General features: G+C 31.9%; 3 protein-coding genes across 4 annotated transcripts; 2 read left to right on the top strand and 1 right to left on the bottom strand.

Annotated features, from left to right (window-relative positions):
- The first annotated feature begins 6,123 nt into the window (after positions 1–6,123).
- On the top strand, positions 6,124–9,131 carry LOC105145129 (glyceraldehyde-3-phosphate dehydrogenase). Its single transcript, XM_087414848.1, has 7 exons — positions 6,124–6,201; positions 6,288–6,414; positions 6,701–6,816; positions 7,118–7,375; positions 7,907–8,082; positions 8,615–8,809; positions 8,966–9,131. Exons 1-7 carry the CDS (start codon positions 6,124–6,126, stop codon positions 9,081–9,083), a joined length of 1,068 nt encoding a protein of 355 aa, XP_087270974.1. The 3' UTR covers positions 9,084–9,131.
- A 1,048-nt stretch (positions 9,132–10,179) lies between these two features.
- On the top strand, positions 10,180–14,602 carry LOC105145092 (glyceraldehyde-3-phosphate dehydrogenase 2). Of its 2 annotated transcripts, none has more exons than XM_011054446.2 (5): positions 10,180–10,310; positions 12,663–12,756; positions 12,832–13,071; positions 13,154–13,408; positions 13,495–14,602. In XM_011054446.2, exons 2-5 carry the CDS (start codon positions 12,679–12,681, stop codon positions 13,921–13,923), a joined length of 1,002 nt encoding a protein of 333 aa, XP_011052748.1. In that variant the 5' UTR covers positions 10,180–10,310; positions 12,663–12,678; the 3' UTR covers positions 13,924–14,602. The 2 variants fall into 2 exon arrangements, with proteins under 2 accessions (XP_011052748.1, XP_011052750.1); XM_011054448.2 differs by having other exon boundaries at positions 10,244–10,303.
- Reps (RALBP1 associated Eps domain containing) lies at positions 13,900–19,456 on the bottom strand. Its single transcript, XM_011054449.2, has 5 exons — positions 19,012–19,456; positions 17,196–18,477; positions 17,041–17,105; positions 16,687–16,900; positions 13,900–16,538 (listed from the first exon to the last, which is right to left on the bottom strand). Exons 1-5 carry the CDS (start codon positions 19,183–19,185, stop codon positions 16,360–16,362), a joined length of 1,914 nt encoding a protein of 637 aa, XP_011052751.1. The 5' UTR covers positions 19,186–19,456; the 3' UTR covers positions 13,900–16,359.
- Positions 19,457–19,719: the final 263 nt, after the last annotated feature.

Genomic DNA, 19,719 nt, shown 5'->3' with positions numbered 1-19,719 from the left:
CTAGACGGGATAGTACTAGAGAGTCTCAAAGGGAGAGAATGGCAAACTCCGTCATATGTCCGGTCTCCTCTGATTGGATGCGATCACTCAAGTGATGCAATTTGTCACTCTCTCCCTTTGAGGCTCTTTAAATAGTACCCGCCCCGGGCGGTGAGACGCGCCTTCGCCATCGCTAGACATTACACGCAATCCTATCCTGTAGCACGTTTGCATTTGGCGGTGGGTTGGGCGAATTTGGCTATTAAGTTAATAACTCGTTAACTATTACGACAATTATAAAATAGTAGATTTTTCTTCTTAGTTTAGTCCATTCTGCCTCTGTGCGAAAGATTTATCATTAATTTTCAAACACCCTATACATATGTATATTAATTTATTATAAATTATAAATTCAGTTAATAAATATTGAATATATTTTTAAGTGTCAAAATAAAATTGTAATTTATTATATAAAATGTTATAATATCTATATATGTATTTATTATTGCCCTCTCTTATTAATAGAATAGAAGCGTGCAGTCTATTTTATAAATAAGTATATGTTATATTTGACACTATACAGTGTCAATATATAGTGTCGAATTGACATGCTATAGTGTCAAATTTAATTATCATTTTGGTAAAAAGTAACGATATACTTAGTAGGAGCAGTGGCGACTCACATTAGATTCAATTTGACACTATAGATTTAATAGTGAAGTATTATCAACTTTACAGAAAAACAACAAGTGACAAACAAACAAAAACAAAAATTATTTATTTTCTTCTCATACAGCTCTGAAAATTTTTTCAGAATTTTTTAGTATCGCATTTTCTCATGTTGATAAAAATAGTTGCCAACACAAGAAAATGCAGTACTAAAAAGTTGATGAAAAATTCTAAAAAAATTCTTAGAGCTCTATAAGAAAAAAATAAATAATTTTTGTTTCTTGCTGTTTTTCTATAAACTTGATAGTAGTACTCGAATAAAAAATTATTAAAAACCAATTTAATGATTTTTATAGTAACTGATATCTTCTGTTAATTATTGCAAAAATTGTAAAATAGTAGAAAACTTTTCAACTCAGTTTATTCCTATACCTCTATGCGAGAGATTTATCGTCATTTATTAAACACCCTGTATAATATTTATTTAAAACAATAATGGATCTAAGCGTAGCGTTTAGAGCGCAACGTTCAGAACATTTGGAAGAAGCAAGTAGACTGCAGCCTAAATGATACTTCAGTAAGATCACGTTATTTTGTTATTTTATTGTCATCAAAAACGTTTCATTTTGTCATAAAAATGACGTTTTTCCAATGACGAGGAAAATAGAACTTGGATTTATCAAAACCATATTTTTCAATTGTCGGATTATTCAAGCTCGTTATTGAGATCCGATGGAGCATTAGGTATGCTTGATTTTTTCAAATATAGCGCTGTTTCATAAAATATATATAGATATTAGAAATCCTTTAATATGAGTTTGAAATGGATAAAAATAACAGATATATAGTTATTTATCTCCTCCTTTCCCCTTTTTTCTTACTTTCTCTCACTTTCCGTAAATATACGAAACTATCGGAATTGTATACCGAATGGAAGAAGCGATCAGTTAAAAGACCGATCTGCTTTGGCCAGACTTTTATTATAATGTTTATAGAGAGCACGAAATCAGATAACCTGCGGGAATCGAAAAATATATTGTATAATTCGAGTTCTACTGCAGTTGTCATCATATTGATGTCAATATAACGTTTCTGATATTTTATCGTCAAGAAAACATGATCTTGCTATTTAGAGCATCGATTGTAAGAGTTAAATCTGTATGAAATGCAAGATTCTCATTTCTAAAGATAAAAAATTCTAAGATTTGTATTACCAGTAATAATGTTAATTTGTATAATATTTAAATATTTACTATTTTATATAAAGAATTACATATAATATAACATCCAATATTTTCAAAAAATAATGTTATTCAGCAAATTTAAATAATTACTACATAATATTTTATACTAAGCTATATGAGGCATTCCCGCTTAATATTAGATATTCAATTTTAAAATTTTAATAAGGCTTACATAATTATTAATTATAAATTATATTATATAAATATTATTACTTATAGATTCTATCTGGATCAAATTCTATTCTGGATTTGGTCAGAGATTGGGATCTCTATTAACTCCATAAATATTGATTTATATAATTGTCCCATCAGGTACTAAATGTGATTCTGAGAAGTATATTGTAAAATGAGTCTCGATAAACAACATTTTTATATATTTTTATATTCTCTTGTATAATTAGTTAGCGGAACATTAAATTTTAGATCAACGATTTGCTATATCAGAAATTAAAGCAAGCTATTGAACTGAATATAGATTTAATGAATGTCGTAAAAGATAAATTATAAAAGTAACTATTAAATTAGTATACTGAATTAGTTAGTATAACTATACTGAAAAAAATATAGTCAATTTTAATAAATATTTAGTTGAATATTGTCAACTAAATATTTATTAAATATAAACATATATATTTATTTAATACAAGAAATGTTAATTTGATTTAAACAATTTTTTTTTTACTAAACAAATAGTTTTTACTGTAAATAAATGTTTAGTTGGCAGTATTGAACTAAATATTTATTAAAATTGACTATATTTTTTTCTCAGTGTAGATATAAAAGTGTAATTATAACTTAGTATACTATTAACTGTAACTTAGCTATAACTAACTAATTTAATAGTTATTTTTATAATTGAGGAGATGGGTGCAATAAAGATCTAATTACAAAATCTTAATATTAATAAAAATTAAAATAATTTAGTTTTTTTATTATACATAAATGGATACATATTGAATGAATTTATGTAATGTTTTTAAGAAGTTACATATTATAATACTTTTCTATTACGATCAATAATACAAAAAAAGATAATTGCCGGAAAAAGGGCTTAAGTAGAATTGTGACTTTATTCAGCCCATCCCCTCAATTACTATATACATTTTTCAAATTTATTATATTGTATATTATTATAAATATATGTATGCACTACATTTAGCAAAATAAAATATTTAATAGATAATTAGTTAAAATGCATCTAGATATATAGTAATTAATAAAATTATCATATATCTATTGCCTCAATAAAAACTTTAATTTATCGCTTACCAATCAGATGCGCAACAATGGAATTTTTAATCTGCAATGTCGCCACGATGATTCTGTAACAAAAAGAATATGAAATCCCAATTAAAACAGAGCAGAAAAAATCAATATTTAAAAAAACTTAAGCAAAAAATTGAATTGAGAAATTAAAAAAATATTTACTAAACACAAAGTTATCTTGAATAATTATATAATAATCATATAATTGAATAATAATCATATAATTTTTTAAATATTATATATAATTTCTATAAGAGAATCGAATTTTTTAATTCACCATTCAGTTAGACATTTATAAAAATAATTATACATTTTCTAAAAAAGATCTTAAAAATACATACAAGAGGAATATTTTTTTTATTACTGACAAACAATTTCAAAGTTACATTCAATTGTTTATCATATCATGAAAAATGCAATTCGTGTGATACTGTTAAAAAAATAATCAAGTTATATTCAAGCGAGATAAAAATGTTACATTTAACAAAAATAATTGTCGTCCGTAATTATCGCAAAATAGTAATAAATTCTGTTTTTTCATCGCATGTTGATTCCAAATAAATGAACCATACAAATCTATTCCGTAATATATAATTGTCACTTTGATTCTTTTATGAATAATTATTAATTGTGCTAGTAATCATATATTGTGAGTATTCATAAAGTATATTTCATATTATCTAACATTTGTCGCGATTATGTTTCAAAAAGAAGGAGAAGGGTGACACGCGACACGATTACCTGCTTGTACGAGTCTCGGTAATGAAATGACTACGCGGTAACTTCGCATAAACGTGACGCGCCACCCGCCCCTTCGCGCCAAACATTCTCGAAGGTCACGCGCCGATCATCTAGCTGTCGAAATATTAACGAATATTACAAAATCAGTTAATTATTAATCTAGTCGGTACATTTTTAAAATTCTTCGATGAGTAGGTTTTGTTGCAGTTGACATATTTGATATACAATTATATATAATTATATATATATATAGATATATATATATATCTATATTAAATATTTTCCAGATATTATATATAGTATCTAGAATATATATATATATATATGTGTGTAACATTTTTTTCCCGGAAATGCTATATTTGTACTCATTATTATATTCAATCCAAATTATATTATAATTTAAAAAAGGTGTTTGCATTTATCTTTATTTAAAGAATATATAACTTATTATTAATCTTTATTTAATTGTAAATCATCAGAGAGCAATAAAAACGCTTAAGTGAACAATTATGTAAAAAAAAACTTTTTACTTTTTACTCTCCGTCAGCACATTAAGCAATTCATACGAAATATTTGAAACTATAAGATAAATACTAAAGTTTTTCAGTACGACAATATAATTACGGTATCACATTAAACATTCACTCGCGCCACTAAAATTGCTGAATTTTGAGAACATCGATATAAATAATTCCGCGATGAGATACTAATTGGAATTTATTTCACATAATATAAAATCAAATTATTGATATATATTGATATATGGGGCTCGGTCGTATTTAAAATATATATATTTTTAATAAAAAGATATAAAAAAAAGATATAAGAAATAAAAAAGATAAAAGAGTTACTTTTGATCTTACTATTTGATTTATCAATTAGCGTTCGTAGATATCATATCATCCGTCGTGGATTAATGCGACATCCGGAACGACGTAAAACACATCCATCTCCCTTCGAGGTCGCCGAGCGAATGCCGAAGTGATGACGTAGTCAACCACCGTGCTGCGCGCCAGATGGTACGCTCCCCCTCGCTTTGCCGTGTGACGAAAAGGGGGGAGCGTGCCTCCCCTTCCTTTCGCTGTTTGCTGCACGCCGTTTTATCCAATTATTGCGTATGAAAAATATTCACGATTTATTCAATTATTCATATTTTACAAACGAGTATTGTTGTACATTCCGCGTTTGCTTTGTGACATTACTAGTTTAATCCTTTAATCGTAATTGGTAATTATTTGCGTGTCTGAGGTATTTTTGATGTTCCAATACATTATATCTCAATTTTCATTATATTTTTACATGATTTATACTTAAACAAAGATTGATAGTATTCTATACATCTTTTATAAAGATATATGTAAATTTTCTTAATATATTGCGAAATAATTTGCGCTCAATACAGCTTTGGTTAAAAATATTCAATATCTTGTTAATCTTTCATTATTTAATTTTTCAGCTAAAAAATTAATTTATGACACTACTGTTGCTGCAAATTATTCTATGTTTTAAAAATTCTTTAAACTTACGTATAATACCAATCATAGCTCGGTAAAATAACTGTTATGACTTTAAAAAATATATATATAAAATAAATTTCAGAAACTTATTTAAAATATACAATCATAGAAATGGATGAAAAACTGATACGAATAATTATTACTTATTTAAAATATAAAAAATATAAAATAGATTCGAGAAAACTTATTTAAAACATGGTAAGGGCCGATTGTTTCTTTTTGATAAATTTTATCTATTAGGTAAATCTGGCAATCCGCGCATGTAATTGGATAATCTTGTTACTTACCCAACAGCTAAAATTTATCAAAAGGTGGAACAATCGGACTTAAATAAGAAGTATAAGTCAGAAGTGTAGTTATATTTAAAATAATAAATACGTAAGACATAACGTAAGAATTAGTCAATCAGACGAGAATTTTCAAAAACACTTTCAAAAACTCTAATTGATTAAATCTAACGATATCTTACGATTATTCTTATGGAAAATGTGTGCGGGTCCCCTAACTTTTATTATAGTATCTAGCTTTTATTAGCTCGGTATCGATTACATGACTTTTTCCCTGGAGTAGAAAAGTGAAAATCGTTGTATTTAAGTTTTGTGATAAGCTTCACACTATTTACAATTTGACAAAATGTCATTAAAAATTCTTAAATCTCTTTTTTCTTTTTCTTTAATAATGTATTAGTCTAAAATAGGTATAAAATTATGGCAATTGTAGGAATTAATGGATTTGGAAGAATAGGAAGAATGTGCCTTCGTGCTTGCCTTGAAAAAAATATTGAAGCAAGTTTTTCATTATGTGAAGTACAAGTACAATTAATGTATTACTAATTAAAAATTAAATAATAATATAATAATATCTATCACAGGTAAAATTAATCAACGATCCATTTCTCACAACTGAATATATGATATATCTTTTTAAACATGACTCTACCCATGGGTCATATCCTTTACCTTTGGAGTGCGATAATGAGTTTATTATAATTAGTGGTGGTAAATACAATTTTAATTGCACTATACTCAAAAAATTAAATCAGAAAGGTATACTGAATTGTATTTTAATTTGTAATCTGTATTTTATAAATATTACAGAGAGCTTAATAATCTTTATGAGATAAAATACAAAGCATGTAATTCTTATAATTGTCGAAGAAATTTTTATATTTCATATTTAAATTTTAATTTCTTTATTTTTTATTTAATTTAACTTTTAAGAATATTTAATATAAATATTATATTTCTTTGTATAAAATATCATGAAATATTGTTATTCAATGAGAGACAAGAATAGCCACGTCGCAAGAAAAGCAACCGTGGAAAATACCTTGGAAGAATAAGGGAGTGACGTACGTAATAGAAGCTAGCGGAGCATTCACAACTCTAGAGAAAGCAAGTGTAAGATTTAAATTTTTTATTGCAACAGGATCCATGTAAAATGTGGAAACTGGAAAACTACTGATTTGCCAGAAATTCAGAAATAAAAGAAAAAATATTGACTTTTCTTTTAAACAGTTACGTATTAATATATTTATCACAACACACATAAAAAAACACACACACACACACACATTATATTGGACTTAAATAAATCTTTTTATACTATTCTAATTCTTTTAGTACAAGTAGCATCTGATATCATACAATTATATCGATTTAATGTATTTGTATTAAAAATAAAAATGGTACAATTATGCAGTTGCACATCGATGGCGGCGCTAAAAAAGTTATTATCACTGCACCGTCGGTCGATGCACCGATGCTCGTTTTCGGGGTCAATCACACTTGTTACAGTCCCAAGAGAGACAATGTCATTTCTGCTACATCCTGTACTACAAACTGCGCAGCTCCAATTGTCAAAATCATGCATAACAACTTTGAAGTTCTCGAGGCGATGATAACCAGCATACATGCAATGACAGCATGTCAAAATACCGTGGATGGTCCGATAGAAAAGGTTAATAACGACTTGTCTTGTTTGTTAATGACTACTATTTAAAAAATGAGTTCTCCTTTTTTTTTATTCGAATGTGCATGATGAAAAATAAATATAACAATAAATATATGCTTTTTCGATTGTTCACACAGAAAGAATGATTTTGCTAAAATATCTAAAAATTTATCTAAATACAGATCTGAAAATAAAAATTGGATATCAAGATAATTATCTAAAAATCTCAAACATGATAAACAAAACTACAAAAAGTACCAGCAATCATTTGAACATTTTATATAATTATTTTGATCCAAAGTTATTTTCAATTCTGTATATATATATATATATATATATATATATATATATATATATATATTTAGTTAAATTTTTAGATTTAGCAAAACTATTCTGTAACTACGTACCTAACACGATAGAACATGTCCATATTCTTTTTTAATTATTTATTCACGCTTACGCAGCATCACATTTTAAAGAGCCTGTAAATAATCATTATAAAAGTTTCATGCTTTGAACAATTATATTATGTCGCAGCATCGACCTACGGCATTGTGGAGGGACGGTAGAGGCGCTCTCCAAAATATCATTCCGACCGCAACCGGCGCGGCTAAGTCATTAGCCAAAATTATTCCCGAGCTGAAAGGCAAGATCTCAGCCATAGCGTTCAGGGTACCAATTCCCAACGTTTCATTATGCGATATGACATTCAGGTAATTAGCGGATGTGAATTGCATTGAGTTTACCGGCCGACTGGCGTAAAATCCAGCGACGACGTATTTAATACTATTAGCCAATTGCTAATGTAACCCTGGTAAAAAAAGTTGATGGAAAACGATTGAGAACAATAGGATTTCTATCAATTTATATCGTTTTCTATATATAAGTTTATATCATTTTCTTTTAACGTCGACTTCACGAGCATCACGATTAGTCGGATATGAATCCTGATGAATCCTATTTTATCAGTATTTTATCGGTTCTATAAGAATCGATTTTGTACAAAATTCCTATAAGATTTGATTCAAATTACTGAATTCACAAACCAGATTCCATATTCAAATCGTTAGGATTTTTCTCTATCTTTTTTTACCAGGGAAGAAATCACGCGGTTTCGCAGGCAACTATATATATATTAAATTTCATTGACGCAACTTACGTTTGATCGAAATTAAACTATATTCGATATTAAATTCGAGTTTTGTATGTGTCACTGGAAGAGTTTTTGATATTTGCGACATTCAGGGTTAATAAACCGGTGACATATGAAGAAGTGAAAGAGGCGATGAAAGAAGCATCCGAGGGACAACTGAAAGACGTGCTGGGATACACGGAGGACGATTGCGTGTCGTCGGACTTTAACCATACGACTTATTCTTGCGTATTCGATGCCAAGGCAGGCATTCCGCAGACCAGTACTTTCATCAAGATCGTTGCTTGGTAATAACTCCGTCGACATCATTAATTAAATTTATAAATTCCGACATAATTTATGATATCTTAAATATGCAATCTACTCCCGATATATAATATATATTTACAAGTAAAAAATGCGATATTTCTTCGATTAAAATTCCTTAAATTATCTTTCCTCAGGTATGACAACGAATATGGTTACGCGTATCGTATAGCCGATTTGGTTCAATACATGTATAATGCCGATTTCGGCAATATTCCTGTAAAAGAACAAGTTCTTGAGCATGGTGATGATTAGGAATAGGAACAATTTATCAAAATTAAAATTATAATACACGCAATTGATGCAATTATATTCCATTTTCAATTCTCACGAATAAACATCTTATAATTTATGCAACTATATTTCTATAATATTAGAAAGAAAAATTAAACAATAAACAAATTTGACAATATCTTGTCGTAATATACATATATACAATATCCTTTACAATTTACTTCGAAATTTTATTATTTATAATTTAATTGCTACATTTGTTTATTTAAATATTTAAATATAGATTTTTATATAAGTTATATTTACTTGTTAATAGCAAGTCTGTTTATTTTATAGGTTGCGTAAGAAGAATTTTATAAAATTAGTTTGTACACATATGTTGAATACATATTAAAATAAAATGTATTTAAATTTATATATATTTAATATATATTATTTATATTTTGAAATAAATAATACATTTATTTAATATATAATATACGTGTATAAGACATAGACATATTATAAATACACAAATATAAAATTATAAAAATAAATTATAAATGAAAATAATTTTAATTATTATAGTAAAATAAACATTAAAGACATTATTAGAATTCCATTCCGAAATCAGTACGAATTTTTATAAATCTTCTGGAAAAATTTATATTATATATATATATATATATGTTTCAATGCTCATTTCTATCAATTGTAGTTTAATTTTAATTTCGATTTATCTCTATCTTTTTTTAATTCTAAGATTTTTTTCAAAGTAATTTAACTCTTTCGATTTTTTCCGAGTCTATTTGCCACTGAAGGGACTCTACTTATCATTAACGTGATAAATAACAACAGTTTCTGCTCATTTTTATCAATATCTAACAATCTAGATTAATTAGAAAAAGATGAAGAATAAGTTGAACTGAGATTAAAATTAATTCACATTAAAAAATAGGCATAACACTTAATTGTTGATATTTATTGCATTAATAATAAATAGATTCAGCAGCAAATAGATCTGAAAGAATCAAAAAAGTTAAAAAATTATTATTAAAAACTTCTATTGATACCGACAATACCGACATGGTATCCAGTTGAACTTCGCGGCGCGTCAACATGTCGACAATCGATAATCAAGTCACGTGGGCTTCCGAGCGTCGACGAGTAGACACGAAGCACCGTTTTTTATATTATCGCATCCGTGCCCTTCAAATGACACTACTTCGTTAGTAGCCGGAGCGAGTGGAACTGGTTTTTCGGTACGCAGTGAGTATCTTTTCTACTTTAAGTATACTCTCGTTTTATCTGTTTCTTTCTCTCCCTACTCCTAGTGAACCCATTATCATCATCCGTTGCTAATCGTTCATTCGCCCGTCATTTTTTGACTTGAATATTATATGTGATACGTAATCACAAATCGCGTCTGCCATCCCACGGTATAAGTCGCACCGGCCATTTCTCGTGACGTCGGTTGGACCAGGCAGTTATTGTCGTGGCAGCTGCAGAATGTTTCGGCTATATTTCTGCAAAGAAGCCTTTGAGAAACGCGATGTGGGAAAGTCGAGGAGATGTAACGACTGGATGGTGTGATATCTTTTTCTTGCCGTCCATGACGCTCGAACTCGCTCTTTGAAATTCGACAGAATCCCTTCATTTGATGATGCGGATGACAATCGTTAGACGGTTCTCACGCGATCAATATTATCGCTCAACAATTATACGGTTATACTAACGTCTGATTACGATGTAATAAGAGCTATATCACACGTATGACTAGAAGGCATACTTTAACAGAGTATTGTCGAAACGGCATTTGAACTTATATTTAAAATAGTCTTGAACATAATTTCAAGAAATTATTCAGTCATTGATTGAATGGAATCAATGCAATTTATGATATAAGTATAAAATTGAACTGTTTTAATATCATTCTTCTATCTGCTTCCACTAATGTAGGATTAACTTTAATATCGGTTCAACTTTCTTTAAAGAATTAGAAAAAATGAAGAGTATATAAGATAAATGACATTAAAGTTGATTTATATTGATGAAAATCCACAATTAATAAGCATTAATCCTATAAAATTAATTATTGTTATGTGCATTAAATGTACTGCATTATTATATCATTGATTTTGTACGATTTGGATTCAAAATTTTCCATTTTAACTGTTGAACTGTTAAATATTATATAAAATTTATTTCATATATATGATTTGATAGTTTCTTATTATTTATTAGGTCCAGCTATACTTCTATCTTCAGACATATATTTTTAATCAGTTATATTTCAGAAGCTTATTAGGAATTATTGTTTTAATTATTGTTTTGTATAATAAACATAATTTTGTTATAAAAAAGAAGATTTTAAATGTGACAGAAAAACCGGTTTGTTTTTAATTATATAAATAAATATCGAACTATCGTAATTTTTCTCAAATACGATTAAAATATATATTGCAACATTAGTTATAAAAATAGACTACGCTTTCGTTATAAAAAATTGATTGCGCAAAATTATAAATATCGTAATTTTCGATTTCTATGCATTTGAATAATAAGGATAATTTCGACTAAATTTCGATTAACTCAATTGGTGATTAATTTTTATAACAGAACTTTTTTTATTTATTCCTTAATAAATCTAATCTTTCTTTCATGTACCAAGAAGAAAAAGTAGTAACTCAATTTTTGTTAAATAGTGCAGACATCGATTAAATAGTTAATTGAGGCTTAGTCAAAGTTGTTAAAAGTCCAAATAGATTTTTTTTAATGTAAATTATATACGTCAGGAATGAAATTGCATGATATTGCATCGCGATGCGCGACGATTTACGTCAGCTTTATCGAGCCGCCGATCTGACAATCTCACGCACGCAAGGTTAGGATCATTTTCAGGGACGCCGGGATGTCGAGGAACTCGAGACACACCCCTTTAACCTTGTCTGACCTATAAGATTCGCCGGTGCCCAATCATATATCGTACCGTCGAGGCTTATGCCAAGCCTGTTCTCATCTCAGCTATATTCTCAAAGATACATTCAAGACTAAATTATATTTACGTCGCATTATATAAGCATCTGTGATAAATTCATTACATTTATAACTCCGATAATTCCGTTGCATTACATTTATAACTCCATTGTATTTTTAGCAATAAATAATATACGGGAAAGATTTGTTTAATTTGTCCATTGGTGAAAAATAAATTCAATCTTAAATATAGAATACTGATAATACGATTTCTCTACAGTATGATGTTTGATTAATAAAATAAAATAAACTAATAGACTGATACGATAAAGCGTTGGTAGCATAGTTTTCAGTTACGTCTACGTGATCAATATCAACTTTCATGTATGCGATATTTATAAGTATCCTTGAAACGTGATTGATATTCTGAAAATTGGGGAAAGCGGGGAAGCAAATGGATCATATGTCACACATCTATTTAGTTCTAACCTAACATCCAATTCTTTTATTATAATTCTTAATGATGAGACTGATTCTTTCGCATGTATTTCACATGATTCCACCAATTTCATTGATTGCAAGATTCACGCAGAGAGCGCATGGTTATTGCATAATGTCTAGTAACGTTCTTGGCCGATTTTGCAGTTGCACTCAAGACAACATGAGCAAAATCGGAATCAACGGATTTGGTCGTATCGGCCGTCTCGTGCTGAGGGCTTCCCTGGAGCGCGGTGGTCAGGTATGAAAGGAAGACAATTCCACAAAATTAGCTAAGTCATATTTGTTTTACTAATCTGAGATCTATGTCAATCAGGTCGTCGCCATCAATGACCCCTTCATCGGTCTCGATTACATGGTCTACATGTTCAAGTATGACTCCACTCACGGCAAGTTCAAAGGAGAAGTCAAAGCCGAAGGCAACTGTCTGGTTGTAAACGGAAATAAGATCGCCGTCTTCAGCGAGCGCGAACCGAAGGCAATCCCCTGGGCGAAGGCTGGCGCTGAGTACATCGTCGAATCGACTGGCGTGTTCACGACCATCGAGAAAGCATCCGTATGTGAAACAAAACAAAATTCATACTTCCAGAATTCTCTAGTACATCTGAATTTAATGTTTTTTTTTAATGCATTTGCAGGCTCATTTGGAAGGCGGTGCCAAGAAAGTCATCATCTCCGCCCCATCAGCTGATGCGCCGATGTTCGTCGTCGGTGTAAACTTGGAAGCTTACGATCCAAGCTTCAAGGTTGTCTCCAACGCTTCGTGCACTACAAACTGCTTAGCACCTCTCGCCAAAGTGGTCCACGACAACTTTGAGATCATCGAGGGTCTCATGACGACTGTACACGCGATTACAGCCACTCAGAAGACCGTTGACGGACCTTCTGGCAAGGTGTATATCATGCACAGCTATTTAGCAAGAGAGATCATTTGAGATTATTGTTATATAACACATTTATTATGCTTTTCTGGTAACAGCTGTGGCGTGACGGCCGTGGTGCAGCACAAAATATTATTCCCGCTGCAACTGGAGCTGCCAAAGCAGTTGGCAAGGTCATTCCCGCTCTCAACGGGAAGCTTACTGGCATGGCCTTCCGTGTACCCGTGCACAATGTGTCCGTGGTCGACTTGACGGTCCGACTCGGCAAGCCCGCTTCCTACGACGCTATCAAAGCCAAAGTGAAGGAAGCTGCTGATGGTCCTCTGAAGGGTATTTTGGGCTACACTGAGGACGACGTTGTCTCGTCCGATTTCATTGGTGACAACCACTCCAGCATCTTCGATGCCAAGGCTGGCATTCCTCTAAACGATAACTTCGTGAAACTGATCTCGTGGTATGATAACGAGTTCGGTTACTCTAGCCGAGTCATCGACTTGATCAAGTTCATGCAAACCAAGGACAACTAAATAGTATTCAGAAGTCGATTGTTCATCTGTGTCCTCCTAGCTCCGGCCTCGCCGTACGAAGTCACTGTGTGGAGCATATCATGTAAAAAAAAACTGATGTAAGAAACACTGTATTAATCGGCGTCATTATTAACTTCTAGCAGGAATTTATCCAAAATATTATATAAAGGATGTTAGAACGTACATTCTCGCACAATTAATAGAATTTTAGATAAAGTAATATCTATTCGTCGGTGATTGAAACATGAAAAAAAAGACAGGCTATATATATAATGTTCATAACTAAACTACGTATTTATCTCGTATTATTACAGTCAATTTGCTAATAAAACAAATATAAATATTCTAACTCGAGTATTATACAGTAGAGCCTGCAGTGTCACAAAGTAAACATTATATAAAATCAGAAGTGTGTATGACAATAGGATGATATTTTGATTCTGTTGTATTAAATTTATTATCGCGATTTTATTCATCGAATTTCATCACAGTACATCACCACGGAAGTTTTACTGTATTAATCGGCGTATTTGTATAGAATTGCAGTTGCAATACTTAACTTGCATCATTCATTCATTCATATTCAAGAGATGTGTTACAAGTATTTCTAATTTTTTTCTTTTGCATAATATTTTTCCATTCACACAATGACATCAATAAAAATTGTTATGAAACTAAAGTAGTTTTTTTATTCATACTTGACAGACACTTCTGTATATGTATTCTACATTACAATATTGTTACATTTCTTTTATACAGGACTGCAGACAATAAATCAGAGACAATTCTGATATAAGTATTCTGATATAAGTATTAATTTTTCTATAATTTTTACGCAGTATCTATTATATAGTTACAAAAAAATCTTTGTTGCATGACTCGTTGATTTTCCAAGCTTTATTTCTAAGTCTCGTAATATTTGACAAGACGATTACTGATTACAATATATGTATTTCAAAATTTCGTTATATGGCACAAAGAGTTATTTATAGTAACGACAGTCGCTTGGCAAATTGATTTATCCGCTATTTATAAGAAAACAAAGTAAAAATTTGGAAAATGTGATGGTCTTAACGTTAATCAGGAATGAATATATATTTAATCGGATAAAAATAACGATTTATAAATAATGTGCTGAGATTTATATAGAGCTGAGCCACGGAGATTGAATTTTAATCGAGAATTTAGTTTTTTTTAAGATCAAAATTTTAAAAAGCAGGAAGTTAGAAAATTTTATTTAAATAATAGTAATTTTTTTCTATAAAGCAATTCTATATCTAATGAGTAATCGCTATTATTAGATATTATGAATGACGATTATTATATTAACTCGATTTTTATCGAATAACTTTTGCGGACGTGACTTTGATAGATCTATATTCTTCTCAGACCTTGGGTTGCAACTTATAGCAATAATAATAGGAATTGCTATAATCATTTCAAAGAATTGCTTGTTGAATACATCAAAATCGATGTATTCAACATGAATTGATTATAAGCATCATATATCTATATAAATTTATTTTTGAAGTATTCTGTTCCTGCAGATTCCACTTTTTTCTCGTATATATCTTTCTTCAATGTTTAACAGGCATTTTATAGGTTATCAGGAATAAAATATAACTTCGTAACAATCCTGATTATTCCATTTCTCAGTCAATTTTTTCGTAAAAATTTTATATAGTACGAAAATTCAGTTCGAAATACAATTCGATTTTGTTGCAAATAATAAATATAACTTATTCGTTTTTACAAATACGATTCAAAATACATATTATAGTTTCGTTTATGGCGAACAAAGCTCTTTAGAAGAGATTCATCAGTTTACAGAAGAATATGAAATATACAATCCTTATAAAATTAACAAAGTTAACAAGTTTTTGCGCATAGAAATCACAATCAGAAGTTTTAAATATCTACTCAGATAGAACGATATGATAGATGCATTTATATACTGGAAATATATATAAATTCATAGCGATAAAAAAGGAAGTTCCAATGCAAAATATAGTATATAAGTCAATAAATCACAGGGAGGAATTCGATAACGCAGGTTTTAAACTAGAATGAATAGTTTAACACTTTTACATATAAATGTGAATAATAGCTAGTAAACTTGATAAAAGCAAATTCGTTTGTTATATATCAATTTAGAGATCGTAATCTCAGTTTTGTATATACATGATTCATAATGTCATAGTCATTCTTTCAATCTCAAGTATAAAATATCTATGCAATATTTCTTTTTGTAAATCGCGTCTCCTGCCGCATCTCTGTCTGTCTATATTGATCGTTATGAATGTGAATGAATACTTCATTGGGAAAAAAGGAATTCTAGACTAGCATAACATATTAAATACATATGTTCACAATGATTTGAAGAGATATAATACCTCGTAACTTCGAGCAAATAAATGACAGCGAACAGTAATCACATCAAGTCAAGAGCAAGAGTTTTGCACGCAGATTTATACGTTCTTGAAGTGCGCTAGCCAATTCACGTGTCAGTTCTTCGCAGACTAAGCGTAGTTCCGCATTCTTTTCTCTTAATTCTTGTAAGGTTAACCTCTTTTCATCCTCTTCGTTCTTATTCTCTTCTTCGCCACCATCTCGTTCTATTAGGATTACATTTTAATTATTAAGCATATAATAATTACGGAAAATAAAGATACGATCGAAAAAATAGATTGAGGCATCTATTTTAGAAGTATCTTTAATACTTAAAAAAAAATCATATATTTAAACTTATAAATAATTTCTTACTTGGACTCGGTTTTCTATAAATATGAAATGCTCCACAGACTCCAGTGAATTGTTGAGATTGTGGTATCGTGTTTTCTATAGATGATAACGTATTTTCAGGCAGTTCACTCTTAGGAGAAAAATGAGAGAAATCGGCGACAAAAGCTTGACTTTCGCTTAACGTTCTTTGTCCTTCACCCTCACTCTTTTGGCCGACCAATTTACGAGGCGAAGTCTGCAACAAAAACGAATCATTATAATCCCTGACTTAAAAAATATTTAAAGAAAGTTATAATATTTTTTACAAGATATGTAGAATAAAGTATTCAACTCTTTAAAAATATAAGAAAATTTTGTCGTATACAAGAAACTTACAATTCCTGGAGAGATTCTAGGTGGTACAAGCGGCGGCGCTCCAAGAAAACTTTGACCATTTTTTCCTATCAAAATATGCAAATTCATAGCATAAGACTTGGATTTCATATAATTGTAATATCGTGAAGTTTGAATAATATATATTAATAATATACCTAATTTATTAAGATCGAGACTAGAACTGCGCGCATGTGTTCTGTACGGTCTGGGTGGCGGTGGAGGTGGTGGTTCCTTTTTAGGAGTCACGATGACAGCGTCTTCGGGAGCTGCAGATGGTTTCTTTGCGAGAGGTCGTTGCACTAATGACGCTGCAGAATGTTGCAGATCGTCATCTCCCAAGGTTGTGCAGCTGCTACTGCTACCGTTAGCACCCGAAGCGAGAATCGCTGCTTCAGGCGTTAAGCGCAACGGTACTGGATGCAAAATCTTCGGGTCGCGTTCAACAGCCGACTTTTGGAAATCGAAATTCACCAGCTGCAATCCTGGACTAGTGACTGAGGAGCTGCTCGCTCCAGTTGGCGAGTCCACGAACTTTGTCCATTCTCTATTCTTTTCGCGAGCGTTCGCGGAGTTCGGTGGTGATTTTTGAGCAGTTGTCGCCGATGGGATTTGCGGCACGGCAGTTGTTGCTGTTTGCATGACTAACAGGATCGACAAGGACGGAGGTAAAACGTCGGGCAGAGGCACATGGTTTCTCCTCAGTACGACGAGATGCATAGCCACGTAGAATTCTTGTAAACTGAGCGCCCCGTCCCTCGTGACATCCGCGAGCTGCCAAATACGTCGTAACTCCGAAACAGGAAGCCGTGATTTTTCGAAAAACGTTCTGGCTACAGGCCCGGCTAGAAGACCCTCCGGATCAGGTTGCAGCTGCGCGAATTGCGCAGCGTAATAATCACGCTGCTCGTCGCTGATAATCCATACTTCTTCCGGTGGAAAACCAGAGCCATCACCTTCCCCGTCACCTTCGTCGCTGCTGTGACGCTCCGAGCTCTCCTCTTCAGTACCTAACAGTTGTCTCTGCTCTTCAGAAACTAATAAGCCTTGCCAACCTCCGGAAACAGAATCCAAAATTGTCTCGCCACCCAGCATACCATCATTTCTCTCTTGAGTCACACTGTTTGTCGGTGTAGGAGAATCTGTGCTACCACCAGTCTCACGTGGGGATTCTGCTTCGCTTTCACTTTCGGTAGTGCTCTCAGGGGCGTGATGTCTACTCTTTGCTCCTCTAGTTATGTCTGGACTTCTTCTGCCTTCCTCATCACCGGAGGTTGGCCACGTAAATCTTGGCAAAGTAATAACATCCAAAGATGCAGTTATCATATCTCTAGAGACTTCCAGACCAGCCTGATGGACCGCAATAAGTTTCAATGCTGCATAGAATTGCTTCTTGCCCAGATGCGTGTTACCTTTGGTTCCCATGCAGATGTCCAAGATCTACAAGCAGAAAAAATATATATACTTGATGTTAACAAATATATAGCCATACACACAACTGAGTTTTTATGGAATGCTCCTTTCTTTTTTCTTTTTTCTTTATCTTCCGTTCTAACAAATATCTAATAGCAATGATAGCAGCTTACTTTCCATTACAACTAACGTACATTAGTTACATTACAAGGAACACACAATCTTTAAGATGTTTAAAGAACATATCTATGTGATGTGGATGTAGAAACATATTTAGACATCCTTAAGACATTCCTTGAAGGTCTGTATTGTACAGGAATAATCCTCGCAAAGCTACAGCCAGCTATAAATAATTATGGAAAGCAAAAGTAATGATATTTTCCATCGACGAATTAATAGGTTCAGCTGCTACGACATAACCTCCACAAGCGGAATAATCCTAATGTTTCGTCTGTCCATCTGCACATATGTCATCTCGGTACAAGAAGCTCTCGAATACTGAGATGAAGTCTGTTACGACGTTACGTCAATGTCGCACTTCCATCATGCCACGGAGCTCACCTTCATCGTGACGTGCCGCGACAGGTTAGCCGAGCGCAACAATTCGGCGACTTTCATCACGGAAACGCTGTCGCTGTCCGCGTTCTCGCAGCAATAGATGAATATGTCGCCGTAATAACGGTGCTCGGTCGCGGTCAGATGCAGACTCGCCATCGTCAATAACTCCCAATCCATCTTGACAGCTTGGCGCGTTCGCGCGGCCAAGAATGGTGCTCGTCCCCGGGCTTTGTTCGTCCCAGAGCGGGTCGCTTTCCTTCTCCCACAGCGCTCACTCGTGAATCTGCTTCACGCTCTGCTTCTCGGTGATCTGCAGCGGTTGCATCTCTCTCGCGGTTCTCCGCTGAAGAACCCAAGGAACGTCGTTCACTAGCCACTACGCCTGCAACTCCGTTTGCGTGATTATCGCTATCTCCGGCTGACTGGCTGGCGCGATCGTGATGTTCGTGATGTTTGACATTACCATAATCCGTGTCGACTAACTCACCTCGTAAGAAGTGTCAACTTCTAAGCAGTGGTGCGTGCGTAGTAACTTCGTATTTATGATAGATACGTATTTATAGAGTGATAAACAGGGTTAATAAAAAACATATTTTAAACATGCTTAATTGATGTTTTTAATATGTTTTAAATATATTTTTTTATAATATTGATTAAAGCATATTTGCAGTATTAAAAACATATTTAAGAAGAAACACATATCTCAAAAAA

Source organism: Acromyrmex echinatior, chromosome 16 (genome assembly GCF_024713525.1).
Source record: "Acromyrmex echinatior isolate Ae372 chromosome 16, ASM2471352v2, whole genome shotgun sequence".
Classification (NCBI taxonomy): Eukaryota; Metazoa; Arthropoda; class Insecta; order Hymenoptera; family Formicidae; genus Acromyrmex; species Acromyrmex echinatior.
This window is presented reverse-complemented; position numbering and strand designations above follow the sequence as displayed.

Coding starts and splice junctions, on each gene's coding strand:
- Reps (XM_011054449.2), bottom strand. CDS start 19,185: ATGGATTGGGAGTTATTGACGATGGCGAGTCTGCATCTGACCGCGACC. Junction 18,478..19,011: donor CGCGGCACGTCACGATGAAG/GTGAGCTCCGTG, acceptor TTCTGCTTGTAG/ATCTTGGACATCTGCATGGG. Junction 16,539..16,686: donor TTATAGAAAACCGAGTCCAA/GTAAGAAATTAT, acceptor TAATCCTAATAG/AACGAGATGGTGGCGAAGAA.
- LOC105145129 (XM_087414848.1), top strand. CDS start 6,124: ATGGCAATTGTAGGAATTAATGGATTTGGAAGAATAGGAAGAATGTGC. Junction 6,817..7,117: donor CAACTCTAGAGAAAGCAAGT/GTAAGATTTAAA, acceptor ACAATTATGCAG/TTGCACATCGATGGCGGCGC. Junction 8,083..8,614: donor TTATGCGATATGACATTCAG/GTAATTAGCGGA, acceptor TGCGACATTCAG/GGTTAATAAACCGGTGACAT.
- LOC105145092 (XM_011054446.2), top strand. CDS start 12,679: ATGAGCAAAATCGGAATCAACGGATTTGGTCGTATCGGCCGTCTCGTG. Junction 12,757..12,831: donor CCCTGGAGCGCGGTGGTCAG/GTATGAAAGGAA, acceptor TATGTCAATCAG/GTCGTCGCCATCAATGACCC. Junction 13,072..13,153: donor CGACCATCGAGAAAGCATCC/GTATGTGAAACA, acceptor ATGCATTTGCAG/GCTCATTTGGAAGGCGGTGC.